Source organism: Aedes albopictus, chromosome 1, assembly GCF_035046485.1.
Source record: "Aedes albopictus strain Foshan chromosome 1, AalbF5, whole genome shotgun sequence".
NCBI classification, from domain to species: Eukaryota; Metazoa; Arthropoda; class Insecta; order Diptera; family Culicidae; genus Aedes; species Aedes albopictus.
Window position 1 is genome coordinate 43515861 of NC_085136.1, and position 20030 is coordinate 43535890.

The 20030-nt window shown below is 40.2% G+C and overlaps 2 protein-coding genes across 3 annotated transcripts in view; both read right to left on the reverse strand.

Moving 5' to 3' along the window:
- LOC115256380 (octopamine receptor 2) overlaps positions 1-20030 on the reverse strand; it is a 242856-nt gene that overhangs the window by 210774 nt on the left and 12052 nt on the right. The window lies entirely within an intron of this gene.
- On the reverse strand, positions 2839-4173 carry LOC115265176 (uncharacterized). The gene has a single exon (XM_029869439.2). The coding sequence runs from the start codon at positions 4171-4173 to the stop codon at positions 2839-2841; it is 1335 nt and encodes a 444-aa protein (XP_029725299.2).

Sequence of the window (20030 nt, forward strand, 5' to 3'; positions counted from 1 at the left end):
CCAGCGAAACAATGGAATAATTTCAGGAAAGTCCCTTCCAGTTATAGATTCAAATGAAGTTTTAGCTCTTTGTATCAATACAAGATCTTGAGATGTACGCCCCAGTTCCATCATTCTTACAGCTGTGACTGACTCTATCAATAGAGCAATATATTCAAAAGGTAGTTGGCCAGATTCACAGCAAAGAGCTGCTATGGGACTTGTTGAAAAAGCTCCAGAAGCTAACCGGATTGCTTTATTATACACCGGTTGAAGTATAGGAATAACCAAATCTTTTTTCCTGCTAGCGAAAGAGAACGCATAAAATAAACGAGGTATTATCAGAGTTTTAACTATTTTTAACAGAGTTTCGCGCGAGCATCTAGTCCTTCCTCCTAGAATCTTGAGTATGTTCAAGGCCCCAGTTGCAGAACTTTTTCTTTCTCCGGCATGTTTCAAAAAATTGAATTTATGGTCTACTGTTAGTCCCAAAATCTTCAATTGTTTAACTGTTGGAATAACAATATTGTCCAAATGGACATCTGGAACTAAACCACGATGTCGACGATTCGTGCAAGCATGGAGTAATCGGCACTTTGAGATTTCAACTTTGAAACCTATGGATGAAAGCAATTCGATTGTTTTTTTCTGCGGCTTGTTGAATTTTAATTCTAAGGCGTTTTCGTTGTTTGCCGTAAGCTACGATAAGAATATCGTCAGCATAAATTAAAATTTGAACATTTGAAGGAATAGAAGCAAATAGAGAATCCATGACTATCAAAAATAATGTTACAGACATTGTAGATCCTTGCGGAACTCCTCGACTTGTACATCGAGCTGAGGAAAGCGTAGAACCAACACGTACTTTAAATGTACGGTTGTTCATAAAATTTACAATATATTGAAACATTCTCCCGCGGATTTTCATTTTAACAAGGGAATTAAGTACTGCTTCCCTGCTAACTGTATCAAATGCTTTGGAAATATCAATAGAAAGAAGCTCACAGTGTTGATTTTGCTTGATAGGATTATCCAAGAAATCCTCAAGTTCGGAAAAATAAACGTCTGTTCCCAGTCCTGCTCTGAAAGCATATTGTCTCGGGTCTAACAAATTCTCGTTTTCTATATAGCTTGTTAATCTTCTGTTGATAACTCTTTCGAGGACTTTGGCCATGCAACTAATCAAGGAAATTGGTCTATACTCATCAGGGTGTCCTTCTTTTCTAATTTTCTTTGGAATGGGCACAATAATGGATTCTTTCCAACTGTCTGGAATTTGTCCTGTACTCCAGACCAGATTATAGCATGCTAATAACGCTATTTTTCCAACAACTGGTAAATTTTTGAGTAATGGATAACCTATGTCATCCGACCCTGTACTTTTACTGGTGCATTTGTTCAAAGCCCAATTTAGCTCCTTCAGAGAAATGTCTTGATTGTAAGCATCATTAGAAAGACCATCATCAGATTGAGTATCAAAGTCTAATTGGTTATCTGTCGAGACTTGGGCCGAGAGCTTTTCATAATGGTCAGCAAAAATTTCTGATATTAACGTGGGATCATCCGAAATATTGTCATTGACTTTGATAAAAGTTTTAGGGCTCTGTGGCCGTCCTTTCAATGCATTTACTCGTCTCCATAATTCAGATGAAGATGATTGAAAATTTATACCTTCTACAAACTTCTGCCAGCTGCACTCCTTGGCGTCGTTAATAACTTTTCGAGCATTATTACGCTCTTTTCGAAATTTTAACAGGGCTTCCTGGTACATGGGATTGTTTTTATCTAGCCGGCGAAGTGATCTTAAGGCTTTGCGACGACTTTTGATTGATACTGCAACTGTATCGTTCCACCACGGAACACGCTTGTGCCCATTTCGTCCCGAAGATCTAGGGATACAGGAATAAGCTGTGTCTGTTATCAAATTTGTTAAATCACTGGGTGAATAGCTTTTACCCGGGTCAATAATCATTTCAATTCTTTTTTGGTATTCGGCCCAATCTGCTTTTTCAAAAATCCACTTGGGTGTTCTGAGGTCTGTAGTGTTAATGCAACAGGGGGAAAGAAAAATCGGGAAATGATCGCTGCCTCGTAGATCAGTATCGACACTCCAGCAAAGGTTGTTCAAAGTATCAGAAGAGAGGGTTAAATCTACGGCAGATTGACTTCCATTTGCTGGACAAAAGAAAGTCATTGAATCGTCGTTGCAAATTGTTAACTCATAATGACCTATCATTCCTATCACGGTTCTGCCACGGAGATCCGTGTTGCGCCCACCCCAAATCTCAGAATGAGCATTAAGGTCGCCCATTATTACAAAAGGCTTGGGTAATTGATCAATTAGTTCGAAAAGTTCATCCTTCAAAGAGTTGTTGTCATGAGAGGGAGGGATATATAAGGATACGTAAGTACGTTCGGTTGGTGATTCAACTTTAACAGCTATCGCTTGTAAACTTGTTGTGATGGGAATTTTTGTGTGGGGAATATTTTTTTGAAACTGCTATGGCTACTCCTCCCCAACCGGTTATTCGTGTTGGGTGTAAGCAGTAGAAAATATAATCGATCGAAAAGGATGGGCAATTTGGCTGGCAAAGTGTTTCCTGAAGACAAACTATATCGGGCTGGTAAGATTTTGCTAAGATTTGAAGTTCTGAGCGTCGTGCACGATAGCCACGCAAATTCCATTGAATTGCAGTGACCTTTTTGAAAGATTGCTTTGAGTTAGGTGTTGAGTGTGGCATGCCTGTGTGAGTACTATTAGCGTTGTTAGATATTGAAGAATTCATAATGTTATCGTCGTTAAGATTGGAATTGAATGGTCGTTAGTAGAGTTATACCAGGCAAACTCACGGAGCGGAGCTAAAGATTAAGCTCCTTGAACTCAGACTCACTCCCACTGTAAGTGGGAGAGATGCAGAACGATGATGCGCTGTGGATACTGTCTTCCGAGGTTGGGTCCGAGCGTTCCTTGGTTGGTATGGTCGGTGAGTGAGCGTTTCGATTTTTACCTGATGATTTCTTCATGGGCGGAGAATTCCTACCATGGTCGCGTGAGTTATTCGGTGAAATATCCTTGCTTCGTTGACGCTTAGAATTTTTCTGCTCCTCGGTTGTGTCCATTTTCTGACCATCTTCTGTTTCCTTGGCTGTTGATGCTGGTTTTTGATTTTGCTTCTTGAGATCTGCAACTTCCCTGATCAGATTTTGCAACAGAGTTCTCAATTTGGCGATTTCCTGGTCCTTTTCCTCTAACTTCTTCTGCAGATCGTTGACGGTCGAGCTCATTGTTGGTCCTGGTTCTTTACGGGATTCATGGATCTTCCGAGCCTCCGTGTACGTTACATCCTGATCAACCTTAATCTTAACAATCTTCGTCTCGCTGATTTTGACTGGACAATCCCTTGACCTGGAGCTGTGGGGCCCGCTGCAATTGATGCAGAGGGGATCAGCTGAGCAAGGCGTTGATTCATCGACGTGCTCCGAAGAGCAATCCGCACACAATGCAGCCTCCGTACAGTATTTTCGTGTGTGTCTGAACCTGTGGCACTTAGAGCATTGTAAAGGCGATGGGTAGTAGGGGCGAGTGGCTACTTTCTCATACCCGAAGTAGATGTACTCGGGGACGGTGGTTCCCTGGAACGTCAAGACCATGGTATTTGTTGGAACAAACTTCTTCTTATCCTTCGGATCTCTTCTGGTAAAGCGTCGTACATCGATAACCCGTTGCGAACCTAGACGTGATGTCAGTACACTGTCAGAAAGGTGCTTGCCAGAATGGCAGGTCACCGTGCATTTTCTGATATTGAGTGTTTCATGGAACTCAATTGTGATAGCCGTATCATCAACCAGCTTACGTAGTTTCAACAGCTTCTCTATTTGGCGCTTCTGTCGGACCTTCAGGACATAGCGAGCACCTCTTGCTTCAGGGCGGGCATCTTCGATGGCACCCACAGCATCCTCAATGGACATTCGAATGATGAAAGGGTCATCGGGCAATGTGCTGTTTGTGGTGGGCTTCATTACAAGAATCGAAAGTTCGCCGTTGATTGGATCCATCCACTCTGGTTGTCTCCGGCCGGCAAAGCTACCATCAACCGTATTAGAAATCGCGTTCCCGTTGCTCCATGTTTTTTTTCCTGAGGGGTCGGGAGGGAAGGGATCACCTCCGTACGCCTGAGATGGCCCCGAAGCCATCTCTAGGCCGCTCACTCCACTTGAATGGCACCCAGCGAGAGAAGAATAGTGGGTATCTCACACTCTCAAATCGATTTCTCACTATTGTTCGATGCACAATTATCACTTGTGTGTTCGGAACCACGTGTTCCTACCGACAGTTTTGCACTTATAATTAAGGCAGTTATCCAAAAAATAATCTTTTTCTTTTAATCCGAGTCCACTGTATTCTCTTCACTTTGTCACACTCTGCGGATATAATCGAAGCCCGCTCCAGAAAAATGTCGACACTCGAAAAAAGAAAAAGAATCAATAGTCCAACTCGATGGCTCCGAAAACAGGACTGTTCTGCACAGCTTCACAGAGCGAACTGACGCGTTCTTATGGGAGCTCGCTTTGCTTGTAGTAGTGACATGTTTTGCACCAAACACGGATCTCACGCACACAAAGCATCTCTTCCACACCTCCATTATACTCTCATTGGTACAAAACTAATTACAATTCTTTGAAGGTAAATATCCCTTTATCTCCCTGTCTTTATTCGATCCCGATGGTATTTGTTCTAGATTTTCTCCCGATTTGTCAATATACTATTTTTACAGGTTACTGTACCTGGTTTGCAAGATGCAAATTATATCTGTTTGGTGAAGGTTTTTTTGGTTACGAAAGTTTAAAAATTGATTCTTCATTTCGATCTCTAAATTCTTCAACAAATTACAGTTCATTCTGTTCATCTCGATATATCGAGATAGGATGGTCCTTCAACATGCGGCGAATCAACTGTTATTTGTTTAAATATTTATTTGATTGGCTTCTCAAGACATATTTGACGCTTTGGGAGACCTTTTAGGTCGAAAAGAAGTTCAGTTTGTATCGACCGAATGGCTTTTTTTTCGTACTGGAGAGATTTACGAAAATAACCACGTTACTTCTCAAGGAACCTCTCGGGGGTGGCAGCCTGATGGTATGGAGAGGGTTCTGTCAACTCGAATTGACGGGCATTCAGGGATGTGCCGAGCTTCTGAACCTGAAAAATATATACTATCGTTTCTTGCAGCAACGCCGGTAAACAAATTAGACAACGTTTTATCAAGATCATGAATACATTTGTTCACACGGATCAAGCAACTATGGCTTAGTTTCGTGAAAAGCTTATTAATATTAAAGAATGGTCAGCTTCTTATCCTGACCAGAACCCAATTGAGAATTTGTAGGGTTAATTATAAAAGCGGTGTGTAAATAAAATAAGCCGTACGGAGGTTTTCCAAATCTAAACCGTGTAGTTGTTTGAACGTGGAATAAAATCCATTTAAAGTCAAATAAAAGTATCCTGGAGAGGCTATTTGAGCTTATTAAGAACAAAAGAGAGACTACTCATTATTGATATGTTGAATGTTTTGTGTAGCTTAAATTAACTAGAATGAATTCTCGCTTGGGTCTATTGTTATGAAACAAGGGAATTTTTATAAGACTATTTATTAGGTTCGGAGAACACATGTAATATCGAATTATTATTTTTCTCATGTCTACTCTAAATAATGAATTAAAAAGGAGAACAATATGATTCGAATTCATTCTACATATCCGAGTATCCAAAAATATTGTTTCGATCTATAGTTATGAAACATAGTGTAGGTGCCGGCGGAGCGTCTTCCTTTTGACTCGGCGCGGGGCGGGTCTCGTTCGGCTTGGTTCGATTTTGTTTTTACAATGAATCAGAATTTAGATAACAATGGAATTGTCATGATTAATTAATGTTCATTAGAAACACGGTAGTTCTTTTTACGTGATTGGCTGTTGCACGAGGTCACAGGTTGTTTTTCTGAAAATGATATTCCAGGGTAATGTAACCGGGACTGCTTGTTTTCACGGCTTTGGCAATTAGGGTGAATGATGGCTACCCAACTCCCAACTTCTCTCTCTCTCTCTTCTTGGCGTAACGTCCTCATTGGGACAAAGCCTGCTTCTCAGCTTAGTGTTCTATGAGCACTTCCACAGTTATTAACTGAGAGCTTCCTCTGCCAATGACCATTTTGCATGCGTATATCGTGTGGCAGGCACGAAGATACCCTATGCCCAAGGAAGTCAAGGAGATTTCCTTTACGAAAAGATCCTGGACCGACCGGGAATCGAACCCGTCACCCTCAGCATGGTCATGCTGAATATCCGTGCGTTTACCGCCTCGGCTATATGGGCCCTCCCCCAACTCCCAACTTATGTTTGCTATATTTAGGTTGCTGGTATGTAACATCCAGGACGTTTGACAATTATTTGAGCTGCGGGTAGTGATTTTGCTTTTCCTAGAGTCTCGTTTAAGGCTTTGCACTCGAACTGCTGTAAGTGAAGTGACGTTTTCTCGGCCAAAAAGGAAACATACAGTATGTCTTAGGGGTGGATTCCATTTAGTGTGTCGGGCGGAGTCGAAAAAAAGCCGTAGATTGGAAGAGAAATTTATCATTTCTAGGTGCATAAAATTTCTATGGTAATTAGGGTGCTTTCAGATTTGTAATTCATAAGCCGCAATAAATAAAAAAAAATGCATTCTCCTGAGAGAGTAAGGTGGTGTCAAACTCTCCCAAAAGGGTAAACCGAAACGAAAACAGCGAATTCCCCCGAGAGGGTAAGCTAATGGTGAATTCCCCCGAGAGGGTAAGCAAAAAAAGCGAATTCCCCCGAGAGGGTAAGCTAATGGCACATTCCCCCGAGAGGGAAAGCCAAAAAAAGCGAATTCCCCCGAGAGGGTAAGCTAATGACGAATTCCCCCGAGAGGGTAAGCCAATAAAAAAAAGCGAATTCCCCCGAGAGGGTAAGCTAATGGCGAATTCCCCCGAGAGGGTAAGCCAATAAAAAAAGCGAATTCCCCCGAGAGGGTAAGCCAAAAAAAGCGAATTCCCCCGAGAGGGTAAGCCAAAAAAAGCGAATTCCCCCGAGAGGGTAAGCTAATGGAAAATTCCTTCGAGAGGGTAAGCTAATGGCGAATTCCCCCGAGAGGGTAAGCCGCACCAAAAAAAAAAGTAAATTCCCCCGAGAGGGTGAGCCGAACATTAAGCGAATTCCCCCGAGTGGGTAAGCTAATGGCGAATTCCACCGAGAGGGAAAGTCGAAACAAAAAAAAAGATTGTGGATGATGATAATGAATGATGATGACAAAGGTTGATGATGAAGAATGATGATTGAGGAGGATAATGAAGGTTAATGATGAAGGATAACGATGAAGGATAATGATGAAGGATGACGATGAAGGATGATGATGAAGTATGAAGATGAATGATAATGATGAAGGATGACGCTGAAGGATAATGATGAAGCAAGATGATGAAGGTTGATGATGAAAGATGACGATGAAGGATGATGACGAAGGATGAAGATGGAGCATAATGATGAAGGATAATGATGAAGGTTGATTATGATTAAGAATGATGATGGAGGAGGATGATGAGGGAGGTTAATAATGAAGATAATGATGAAGGATGTTGATGAAGGTTGATGATAAATAATGATGATGGAGGAGGATGATGAAGGATTATGAGGAAGGTTGATGATGAAGAATCATGATGAAGGATGATGATGAAGGATAATGATCAAGGATGATGATGAAGATAATGATGAAGGATGATGATAAGGAATGATGATTGAGGAGGGTGATAAACTAGGTGATAAAGGTTGATGATGAAGGATGAAGATGAAGGGTAATGATGGATAATGACGAAGGCTAATGGTGAAGGTTGACGATGAAGGATGATGATGAAAGATGACGATGAAGGATGACGATGAAGGATGATGATGAAGGATGAAGATGGAGCATAATGATGAAGGATAATGATGATGGTTGATGATGAAGGATGACGATAAAGGTTGATGATTTTTTTTTGTTTGTTTAATCTGTTTTAACGAGATTTTTAGCCCATGGCTAGTTCATCTCGGTAGGTTGATGATGAAGGATGATGGTAAAGGGTGAATATTAAGAATACTGATGAAGGATAATGATGAAGGATTATGATGAAGGATGACGACGAAGTTTGATGATGAAGGATGATGATAAAGGAGGTGATGAAGGATGATGATGAAGGATAATGATGAAGGATAATGATGAAGGTTGATAATGAAGGTTGATGATGATAAAGAATGATGATGGAGGAGGATGATGAGGAAGGTTGATGATGAAGATAATGATGAACGATGATGATGAAGGTCGATGATGATTAAGAATGATGATGGAGGAGGATGATGAAGGATCATGAGGAAGGTTGATGATGAAGGATGATGATGAAGATAATGATGAAGGATGATGATAAAGAATGATGATTGAGGAGAGTAATGAAAGTTTGTAATGAAAGATGATGAGGATGGATGAAGATGAAGGGTAATGATGGATAATGATGAAGGCTGATGGTGAAGGTTGACGATGAAGGATGATGATGAAGGATGACGATGAAGGATGATGATGGATGATAATGAAGGATGAAGATGGAGCATAATGATGAAGGATATTGATGGATAATGATGAAGGTGGATGATGAAGGATGACGATGAAGGATGATGATGAAGGATGATGATGAAGGATGATGATGAAGGATAATGATGAAGGATGAAGATGGAGCATAACGATGAAGGATAATGGTGAAGATTGATGATGAATGATAACGATGATGGTTGATGATGAAGGATGACGATGAAGGATGACGATGAAGGGCGATGATTAAAGATGAAGAAGGAGCATAATGATGAAGGATAATGATGATGGTTGAAGATGAAGGATGACGATGAAGGTTGATGATTTTTTTGTTTGTTTTATCTGTATTAACGAGTTTTTAGCCCATGGCTAGTTCATCTCGGTAGGTTGATGATGAAGGATGATGGTAAAGGATGAATATTAAGGATACTGATGAAGGATAATGATGAAGGATGATGATGAAGGATGACGACGAAGTTTGGATGAAGGATGACGATGAAGGACATGATGAAGGATGATGATGAAGGATAATGATGAAGGATGTTGATAAAGGTTGATGATGAAGGATGACGTTGAAAGTTGATGATAAAGGATGATGATGAAGGATGACGATGAAGGATGATGATGAAGGATGAAGATGAAGGATATTGATGGATAATGATGAAGGTTGATGATGAAGGATGGCGATGAAGGATGATGATGAAGGATGATGATGAAGGATAATGATGAAGGATGATGATGAAAATTATGATAAAGAATTATGATGAAGGAGGATGATGAAGGTTGATGATGAAGGTTGATGATGAAGGATGACGATGAAGGATGATGATGAAAGTTGATGATAAAGGATGAAGATTAAGGATAATGATGAAGGATAATGATAAAGGTTAATGATGCAGGATGATGATGAAGGTTGATGATAAAGGATGATGGTAAAGGATGAATATTGAGAATAATGATGAAGAATAATGATAAAGGTTGATGATGAAAGATAACGACGAAGTTTGATGATGAAGAATAATGATAAAAGATGATGATGAAGGATGACGATGAAGGATGATGATGAAGGTTGATGATAAAAGATGATGGTAAAGGATGAATATTGAGGATAATGACGAAGGATGACGCTGAAGGATAATGATGAAGCAAGATGATGAAGGTTGATGATGAAAGATGACGATGAAGGATGATGATTAAGGATGACGATGATGGATGATGACGAAGGATGATGATGAAGGATGATGATGAAGGATGACGTTGAAGGATGAAGATGAAGGATAATGATGAAGGACGATGAGGAAGGCTGATAATTAAGGATGATGGTAAAGGTTGAAGATGAAGGATGATGATGAAGAATGATGATGAAGGAAAATTATGAAGGATGATGATGAAAGTTGATGATGAATGATGACGATGAAGAGTTGTAGTGATGGATAATGATGAAGGTTGATTACGAGGGACGATGATGAAGAATAATAATGAAGGATGATGAAGGATTATGTTGAAGGATGATAATGAAGAATAATGCTGATGAAAGATTATGATGAAAGAGGGTATTGAAAGATTATGATGTATGATTATGATGATGTGTGATGGTGAAGGTTGATGATGGAGTATGATGATGAAGGAAGACGATGAAGGATTATAATAAAGGATTATGATGAAAGACTATAATGGGTGATGATAAAGGATTATGAAGAAGGATGTTAATGAAAGGTTTAGGCTTGAATTCAAATCGCAAATAGAAAACTTGCATAATGCAGGTCAATATGGAAAGGCTGGACAAATATTAAGATGAAATATAGGTGATGCTTCTTGGTTACAAGTGAAAAGGATTATGATAAATGATCGATTACGTTTTTTTAACGAATAGAATTATTAACTAAATAGGTTAAAAGTTAACACACAGTTAAGTTAACAGTTGAGGTAATGTAAATCGGGTGTATATTTAGAAAGAAGTTAAAAGAGAAATTTAAGTTATATAAAAATTTGAATTTTTAAAGCAATAGCAGAGTAGGACAGAAGGAGAATGTAGGGATTGAGAGGGATACAGAGAAAGCGAGAAACAGGGCATATACAGGGCTGTTACAAAACTGTCGATTTGGAAACCGCAAAATCCGCGCCAAGCCATTTGAAATCCGCACCGAGATCATCAAATCCGCGCCAGTACAAAAACATATGATTTTGATGACTCAAGCTTATAAAAAGCCTGATTTTTTAAATTTTTCGACATGTTTTTTGTTGCACTCCTGATGAAGATAATTTCTAATGTTAAAACCGATTTTAACTATTATTAATTCATGCAACTTCCACATCAACCAAGAAATAATGTTGCAAACAGGTAAGTTTTTTTTTTTAAATCTATTGTTTTCATTTTCGCGCGAGACAATAGCGAACACGATCGAATATGCTGAGATACTCACCCCATACAGGAGCGATGCATGCACAGCAAGGAACAAAACAATACTCTAGGAGTCTAAACAGGTGGAATCTCCGCAAAAACTCTATTATTTATCCCCAAGAGTACTCGCGATTTTGGACCTTAAAATACGCGTTTTAACACTTAACCCTTATTTGGCCGGCAGGGTACCCGGGTAGCTTTTTCGATTTCAAATCTCGATATTTAAATGGTTATTGACAGTAGCAAGTTGAAACTCTGCTAGATCCAAGATCTCGTCAATATTTACGTATTAATTAGGTTGACCGGATTCTAAAGTGAAGAGGGGCAGGGGGAGAGGCTTCTGATTTTTTTTATTATGTGGAATGCCGGCAGGGTACCCGGGTACCCACGACCACGAAACTGAAATGATCATATCTCCGTCAATTTTCCACCGTTTTTTTTTTAATTTTTGGCTCATTCAACTCAAACACTCATTATCTATCAAGCAATTATTTGGTTGGACCGATGGTTTTTGGATAATCCGGATTTTAGGGAGCATGTTCTTTTACCGTATTGAATCCCACAATGTTGCCGCTAGGATACCTTAAAGCAGACAGGCTTTCCGTGGGCCTGTTCCGAAATCACAGCTTCGAAGTTAACACTTGAATGATCTCAGGCTGGTCAGATACTATATGCTGAAGCAATTTTAGGATGATTGATACCGATATTGCTACTAACCTACCGAAAATCCCGTGCATTGTATTGTATGAAAACATGGGCCCGGAAATCCGGATTTGCCGGCACCCACGGTGATCGGACCGGTCCAGCCGAATATTATCCCGATAGATAATGAGTTTCTGAGTTGAATGAACCAAAAAAAAAAAAAAAAATCAAAATCGGTGAGAATTTCACGAAGATGTGATCCAATGAGGGTATATTACAGGTGGGGAAGAAGAAGAGATGCTTATGTATTAGTAAGCAAAGAAAACTGTAAACACAAATAGTGACGTCACTATTTGACACGCGTTCTTATGGGAGCTCGCTTTGCTTGTAATAGTGATATGTTTTGCACCAAACACGGATCTCACGCACACGAAGTGTCTCTTCCACACCTTCATTAGACTCTCATTGGATGTGATCATTACAATTTCGTGGGTACCCGGGTATGGTATTCCAAGTTAAGTGTGCATTTTAACTAGTTCTGAGGGACGGAGAGTTTAGAGTGTAAGGAGTGAGATCAGACGATAGGAGATGAATAAATGGGAAGTGGATATTAAAACTGTTAATAGATTGTGTTTCTAATGGGACGGTGTTCCGAATGATCTTGGGATTACCACACCGGGTACCCTGCCGGCATTCTACGGGTGTTTTTTTTTTGTTGCTGGTCACAGAACGGTTAAAATAGCACTTTTTTCGCGCAATTCATAAGTTTCGCGAGTGAGCAAAGAGATTTTCATATCAAGTTTTGCAACTTTGTTCCATTTTTACCTCCAAATCTGCGAAAAAAAAGTTTTCGCATTCTTTTCGCAATTTTTAAACTTTCAAGTTTTATTGATTGAGAAGATAGAAAATTAAAAATGCTATCGAGATGGGTCGTTTTACCCCGGTGGCGCGTATTAAACCGATTCCCCCTAGTTGAAAAAACGGTTGATTGTCGGCTCGATTGCCCCTTTTGTCGCCGGATGGTGCTGTAAACTGTTCGCCAAACTGATGTATGGAAACAGCAGGAGTGAATCGTATTGTTAATATACCTGGAATATTTGATTAGAGTAAACTTTTTATGAATTTTCTGGATGTGAATTTTGACATCTGAGCGCAGCAGAAACATTTCCCAAGACATTTTCGTCTTTATAGTTTTCTCTCCACTTCATCGATCAGATTCCCCAGAAATGACGGTACCCGGTGCAGCTCGTAAGGCATTTCAAGGGAACTGCCCAAACGATCCATTTTCGCTGCATGCCAAATGGCATTCCAATATGTATCAGTTCTATTGAATCAAGAATGCAGTGTGTGGGGTGTGATTTTCAGCTCAAACAATCGTTACCAGTTCATTGAATGTGGTTAGGGGGGGGGGGGGGCGGTGGTAAGACGGTCATGTTTAGGAAACACTCTATTTTGACAGTGTAAACAATGTGATAATAAAAATTAAATCTCCATACTATTTACTTCAACTAAGGTACTTTACAGTCTGCAATCCGATTGACTTTTGAGATAATTAAAAAGTGATCTCCAAATGCATGACCAGTAGGGTGGGTAAAATGGACACGTTTGGAAAATTAGGCAATAAGCCATTAATTGTGATAAATGATGTTTATGGCCGTTTATATTCGGTAGATCAATCATAGTAGAATCTAAATTTGGCTTTGAGTCTCTTAGCAAAACGTGTTTTCGCAAATTAAAATCTGTTTTGTAAATTGGAAACCTCCATACACTGATAAACGCCTATCAGTATGCAATGCTCTGGTATTTTTACGAAGTTCAAACCAAGGTTCAAACTGTTCCAACTACAAAAATTCTAATACATATAATGAATTTTTAAACAAAAAATCAATAAGAAATGCTTTACACGGCTTCCACAATCATTTTAGTACTCCATAGATTTCAATTTGTGAACAATGTGTGGGTTTTAATGTGTTTCTCATGGTACTGTCAAAGTAACCCCAACACTGTCCGTCTTACCCACCGTCAAGGCAGATCGACTTATCCCCACACAACGCAAAATATTCATTCCACCACCGTTATCCATAATCCATGAAATTTACCTGAATTTCGTTGTGTATAGGACGGAACATTTTAAAACAACTGGGAAACTCAAAATAAAATGCGAAAACTTAACATTTTAATGTTAAAAAGCTTTGCCGCCTCAAAATTAGACCCCATTGTAGGGTTCCAACTATCATTTATATGCTGAGTTCGTATTAGGCGTGTACGAGTGGATTTAGATTAGCGTGATCAAAAAGTAGGAAGGTAGTTTTTAGTTTAGAGTGGACTTTGGAACAGAGTCATACGCGGAGTGTAGGATAGTACGTAGTTATCCGGACGGAGGATTGATTTCGGATTGAAAACGAACGGCTGGATCTGGCCGTCGCGAGTGCAGCTCGATAATTTATTAGAACTCTACATCTGGCGACGAGAATGGGATGATTACCGGTAGGAGCATTCCGGCCGTTCCGAAAGTTTTTTTTTGTTTGTTTTGATGCCCCAGTAGCACACTTGTTGTATATCAGTTTTTGTGACTCTTATATGACCAAATTTGGTCGTATAGGAGTTATATTGACTTTTCTAAAACATGTGCTACTAGGGTGGTAGCAAATGTGTTTAGATGTGTTTAGTGCGAGGTTGAAGATATCAACGCGTTTGAGTGTGTGGATAAACACAGTATAAGCTCGGTGTGATGACGTCATGGTTTGGCGGCGGTTCAGGAGCGAATTGATACAACCGTTTCCACTGTTTACGAATTGCATCGACGATAAACAAAAGGCGATAAGAAAGTGGAGATACGGAGGATGACGGAAGGGATGTGTGGAACAGATTGTTGTATGGATCCGGGAGAAGGCATGATTTCTGATTGAGTTTCAGATTAGAGCAGATGTGACCGTTTAAAAGGTGGCGTTGCTAAAGAGAAAGAAGGATGTGACCGCGGCGGGTTGCCGGTCAAAGATGAGCACTTCTGATCGTGGCGGGTGCCGATCCAAGAAAGATTCTGACCGTGGCGGGTTGTCGGTCAAAGCAAAACACTTGTGATCGTGGCGGGTGCCGATCAAAGAAATGGTTCTGACCGTGGCGGGTGCCGGTCAATGGAAAATTCTTATGATCGTGGCGGGTGCCGATCAAGGTAAGATTCTGACCGTAGCGGGTGCCGGTCAAAAGGGAATACTTGTGATTGTTGCTGGTGCTGATCAAGGACATATTCTGACCGTTGCAGGTTGCCGGTCGAGGCAGACTTGTGACCAGGGTGGCAGATCAGAGGAGTAAACTTATAATAACGCAGTGGGCTGCCGATCATAAGACACTTGTGACCGCAGCTAGCTGCCAGTAAGTGAAGAAAACTGTTGACCGGTGTATTGCCGATCAATGGAGAAATGAGAGGGCCGTGGTAAGTTACCTGTCGAAGAAGTAGCGTAAAGGCCGAGCTCTGTTCAGCGTTTGAGACGAAGATGTGATGAAACTAAGGAATGTTTTTCTTCCCACAGTAGGCAGCATACTGATTTTCCCAATGTTTAGGGAGTTTTGGAAGAACGGGTAGAATGGTTTGACATTGTCAGTTTCAGATGCGTTCCATGGAGATTCTAGCCACGCTGCAAGGGTGTTGGATTGTTTTGATAAGGAATATTTGTTGACAAACATGGTGTATTAGGAGCAGGGCTGTAATTCCAAGGCTTATGTGCCCTAAAAAAAGATAGATGGCTTTTTGAAAACAAGTTAGCTGCGGGATCGAGAGCATAGTTTGTGTAAGTTTCGATGAAGCTGGGTTTCCGAGGAAGGGAAACAGATCATTACGTGAAGATTTTGACACGAAGGAATGATTATTAATTTTCGTAGTCTGGTCGGGATGGAGTGAATAGTTCAGAAAGGCTACGTCTGCTGTTTGAGTCAAGACAGGCTAAAGCGTGATTGTTGTTGTGATTATCTTTGTATAAGACTTGTGGACTACGTGTCCGAGAAATTAGCGGCGTCAGTCGATTGGGTGTCTCGTAAGAGTTTGGGTTCGATTCCCGTTCCAGTTGGGAGGGACTTTTCGTTAAACGGAAACTGGGCGTCATATGTCTTCAACTCTCCGCTTAAACTTGGTATCGAAGGCTGCGTTATGAGATATTAACCCTAGTAAGATATTGGGGTCAATATGATCCAGTCACACTGAACATACTCTACGCCATCGTGGTGCGAAAAGCCTAACATCCTAGTATGGTTTAGTATTCTTTGGATATGGTGCCCTAAAGGGGAGACCAGAATAAGGTGTTCTTGCACCTTGGCAATGTTTTCTTGTGCAAACGTAGAATAATTGATTCATTGGAGATGGATGATGCGATAAAGACGTTCATTTTTGTTTTTGTATTTGGAATGATGGGCGAATTGAAAGATTGCCAAACTATGGTTGAGAATCTGAAATTCAGGATGGGTACAGTATAGTTGAGTTTTCAAGATTGTGTTGGCTAACAGGTCCTGTTCGATATATTTTGGTAGTGCCGTTGGATGTCGTTATAGAGATAAAGTTTGGAAATTCGTTGACCCGTTCTAGAACTGAATCATGGCTTGCAAGCACCTATCAAATTTCCATTGGTGTGGACCTGTGGTGTGACAAGTTGTATAGGTTTTCTTTTAAAGAGAGACGTTTCTCGAAAGACTGTTATTTGTATGTAGAGTAAGGGAACTGAAGATAATTTCATTGCCAAGAGGAGTACCGACAATGCCACCATGCCACTGCGTGTGACATTCCAGTTCTGAACTACATTAAGGTCATCACGTCCAATTGTACCCTTCTGTAGATGTATAGGCGCATTTTGGAAGAAAAAATACACATCAATTCACGTTGTTCAAAATTATGGTAAATTCTAGGTAAATTTTCATACATCGTCTTGGAAAACATAAATTAGAGTGTTGGACCATGATAATCACTAACTGGTACACGACGATCCTCGACATTAGTGTTGATGTGTGAAATGTCACTAATCATTATAAAGAATTTGGCAGCAGCCAGCATCAGTATCTCTTTGTTTTTCACAAGTTTCTCTATGGAAATGCATTTGGCCTTCCCTTGTTTAGTTAAAGTACACTGAAATGATGGCAAGCAGCATTGAGTTTCAAAATTAAGGGAAGTTTTGGCATGTATCTGATGTCTTAGTTCCTAATTGTTGTTAACGGAGCTGTATAGTGACTAAATATATACAACTTCTTCAACAGATGAGGTTGTTCAACTATGCGTTTTCGTGTTGTGGTCGACTGCATTCCTACCATTTTTTCCTTTTTAGCGTGTGTTGTCCATGAAAACCAGGGTTGGATGTTTTTGTTTTGTAAGTGAAATGAGGGTAGGTTTTAGCAAGATTTCGATATATGACATTTTAGACGAGAGTTGACAATTTTTGGTTGTACATAACAGCTTGTATTTGTTTAATAACCTTGAATTTGGGCTTAGATGGAACAACGGGCCTCAAGTATTGTGATCTGAACGTGCAAATATTTGAAGTTACACGACATCGTGAAGTTACCTGGCGAGTTAGTGAAAAGAGGGGTTTGCGTGATTGACTGACTTCAAACGCGGTTTCGGTTGGAAGCGCTCGAAATTAGATTTTCTTTGCCACTTGAGACATATGGGTTGTGGTCTGATGAAAGTTGATGTAGTATCACTTCTTAAATGTAGATCTGGTGATAAAATATTTGTTTGATCGCGAAAGTAAGGGGTGTTGTTATCAAAAATATGATCTTTGTTCGAATAAACCACAAGTATTATATGTTGCTTCATAACAAAACGCGCTGCCAACTTCCAGTCAGCATTTCTGAATCATTGCAATGAATCAAGCACCACCTCTACTGCTGTTTGCGTTAGTGAGATTGGAGAAACGTCTGACTCCCGCCTGCTGATTGGCTGCGACGACTCTGGCGACGGTTTCATCCGCGACGAATTCAAATCGTCGCGTTCGATAAGGGGGGAAACCGTCAATATGCTCTTTGAAAAGCAAGATGGGAAAATGTGGAATGATCGGAAGGGTCGAAGGTTGGTATGGCTGTTTTCATAAATTAAAAGATAAATTCTTCAACTCATATGTAGAGTACACTGAGTCTATGTGATTCAGATCGCGAAAACCATACACATAGAATGCTGCTTTTGCATGTTTTCTTTATTTAAAGAAGATTAGGGGTGTAGGGTTCCAACTACCGTCTACCCCCGTTGGTTTGAACGACACCTCATGCAAACCAACGGGGTTCATTTTTTAATTTGAACTTCTACACTGGGAAAAAAATCTTCATTCCTTCTATGTGTCCGGGACATGGATTTTTGCAATGGGGGTAAACAAATGTTTTCCATTAGTGCGACTCATACTTTTGATGAGGCACCATACAGCAGCGACTCATACAATTTAGAGCACATACTATTCATGTGCTAATTTGCCTGCGTAATCGGGTATTGGTTGCATATACTTTGGATGTGGTTTGGCACATGGATATTTGCCATTAAGTATGAGGCAATTTTCCTGAGTGTAGTAACCCTGTTGGCATCGAAAAACACACTGAGGGTAACACTTTTTGCTGTTTTGTTTTGATTTTGCGTTCCATTTCACCCCGTTCCATGAGCAGAATGACGTTTGAACCATTTCTAGTTTGAATGATGTGCAGATTAGAGGGGGTCAAATTAATATGTGTTCAGATTAGATGAGGTCAAACCAACGGGGGTAGACGGTATAATTTACAGTAAAACCTCCATGAGTCGATATTGAAGGGACCATCGACACATGGAAATATCGAGTAGTGGAACAGAAATCCTTTTGGAGGCATTTTGGAGGGACCATCATAGTAACCCAGAAATATTGTTTCAGTATAGAAAAATTTACCTCCATGAGTCGATATCGAGTCAAGGAACATCGACTCATGGAGGGTCGACTGTATATGCTGAGTTCGTATTAGGCGTGTACGAATGGATTTAGATTAGCGTGATCAAAAAGTAGGAAGGTAGTTTTTAGTTTAGAGTGGACTTTGGAACAGAGTCATACGCGGAGTGTAGGATAGTACAAGTACGTAGTTATCCGGACGGAGGATTGATTTCGGATTGAGAACGAACGGCCGGATCTGGCCGTCGCGAGTGCGGCTCGATTATTTATTAGGACTCTACACCCATCACAAAAGCGTGGAGCCAAGTAAATGATCGTTTATTTTTTGCGCTTTTGACATATGTATTCTCTCATGGAGTGGTTCAATAATCATCAACTGATAAGACGATAGAGTTAATCGTAAAAGAAAGCCAAATTTCAGCTCTTAAGTGACAGAACTAGTCAGTGGTCCGTCTTACCCCCACCCCCCTACCAGCGAAACAATTGGTTGGGGTTGAACAATCCCATTCTGTTTTCATTATTCTGAGTAATAGGGTTTCGATGGATCGTAAGTGCAATTAACGTCCCATTTAAATATTATTCTGATTTTAATTGCTATGGATCGCTGCCATAATGGGTTCGATACATCACGTAGTTAACCGATTACATCGGAATAAAATGACTGGTTCGTTATTTTCCAGGTAATTTTAATCTTTAAGCAAGTACTTGACTGCTCCCATTCGAACAACAGTCCCTTGTGAATAAGAAATCCTGCAAACATGGGACTGTTATGCGAATAGGGGCAGTTGATTTAGTTCGTTATTCAAAATTGTTGAATTTATTAAAAAAAAAACGTTCCAATTACCAAACTCAGTCATTCTCAGCCGGGTCTTTGTACTTTTAAGATGATTGCCTTACCCCTCCTACTAAGGTTGCTACACTTCATCCCTATTCCAAATTGCATTTCAATTCACAAATCAGATTCAATGCTTTTCCCTGTTCGAATGTCCAAGAGGTACTGGCTTACACACATTGTCAATGATTATTTCAACATTCGCATCACATTCGCAGCCAGTTCTTCACTCAGCTGGCAGTCGCTCATTAGATGTTCGGTAGAGAACGTGGGATGCTCATTAATTGGGGTGCTTGTTAGTCACTGGGTGCTTGCACGAGCTTATCTGGCTGAAATTGACATTTGGATGTTTACGGCTTAAAGGGGTCTTTATTGCTATCGCTCTCTTTAATTCTGATAAGAGACGAACCAGCCAAGGGCTGAAAGTCTCTATAAAGACAAATCAAAATCTGATTCTGATATAAAGTATCTTTGATTTTTTTCTGAGCTTTTGAATAACATTATTAAAAATTGTAAAATTTGCCGATTTGTGGTATAATTAGAACAAAATTTGTGTGGCTTCGTGATCGTGCGGCTAGTGTAACCAAGCGTTTCTCGCGCTTAGTATCATACGGGCGTATCTAGGAATGTCGCAAATTAATCGATTATCCCAACTAATCGATTAATCGT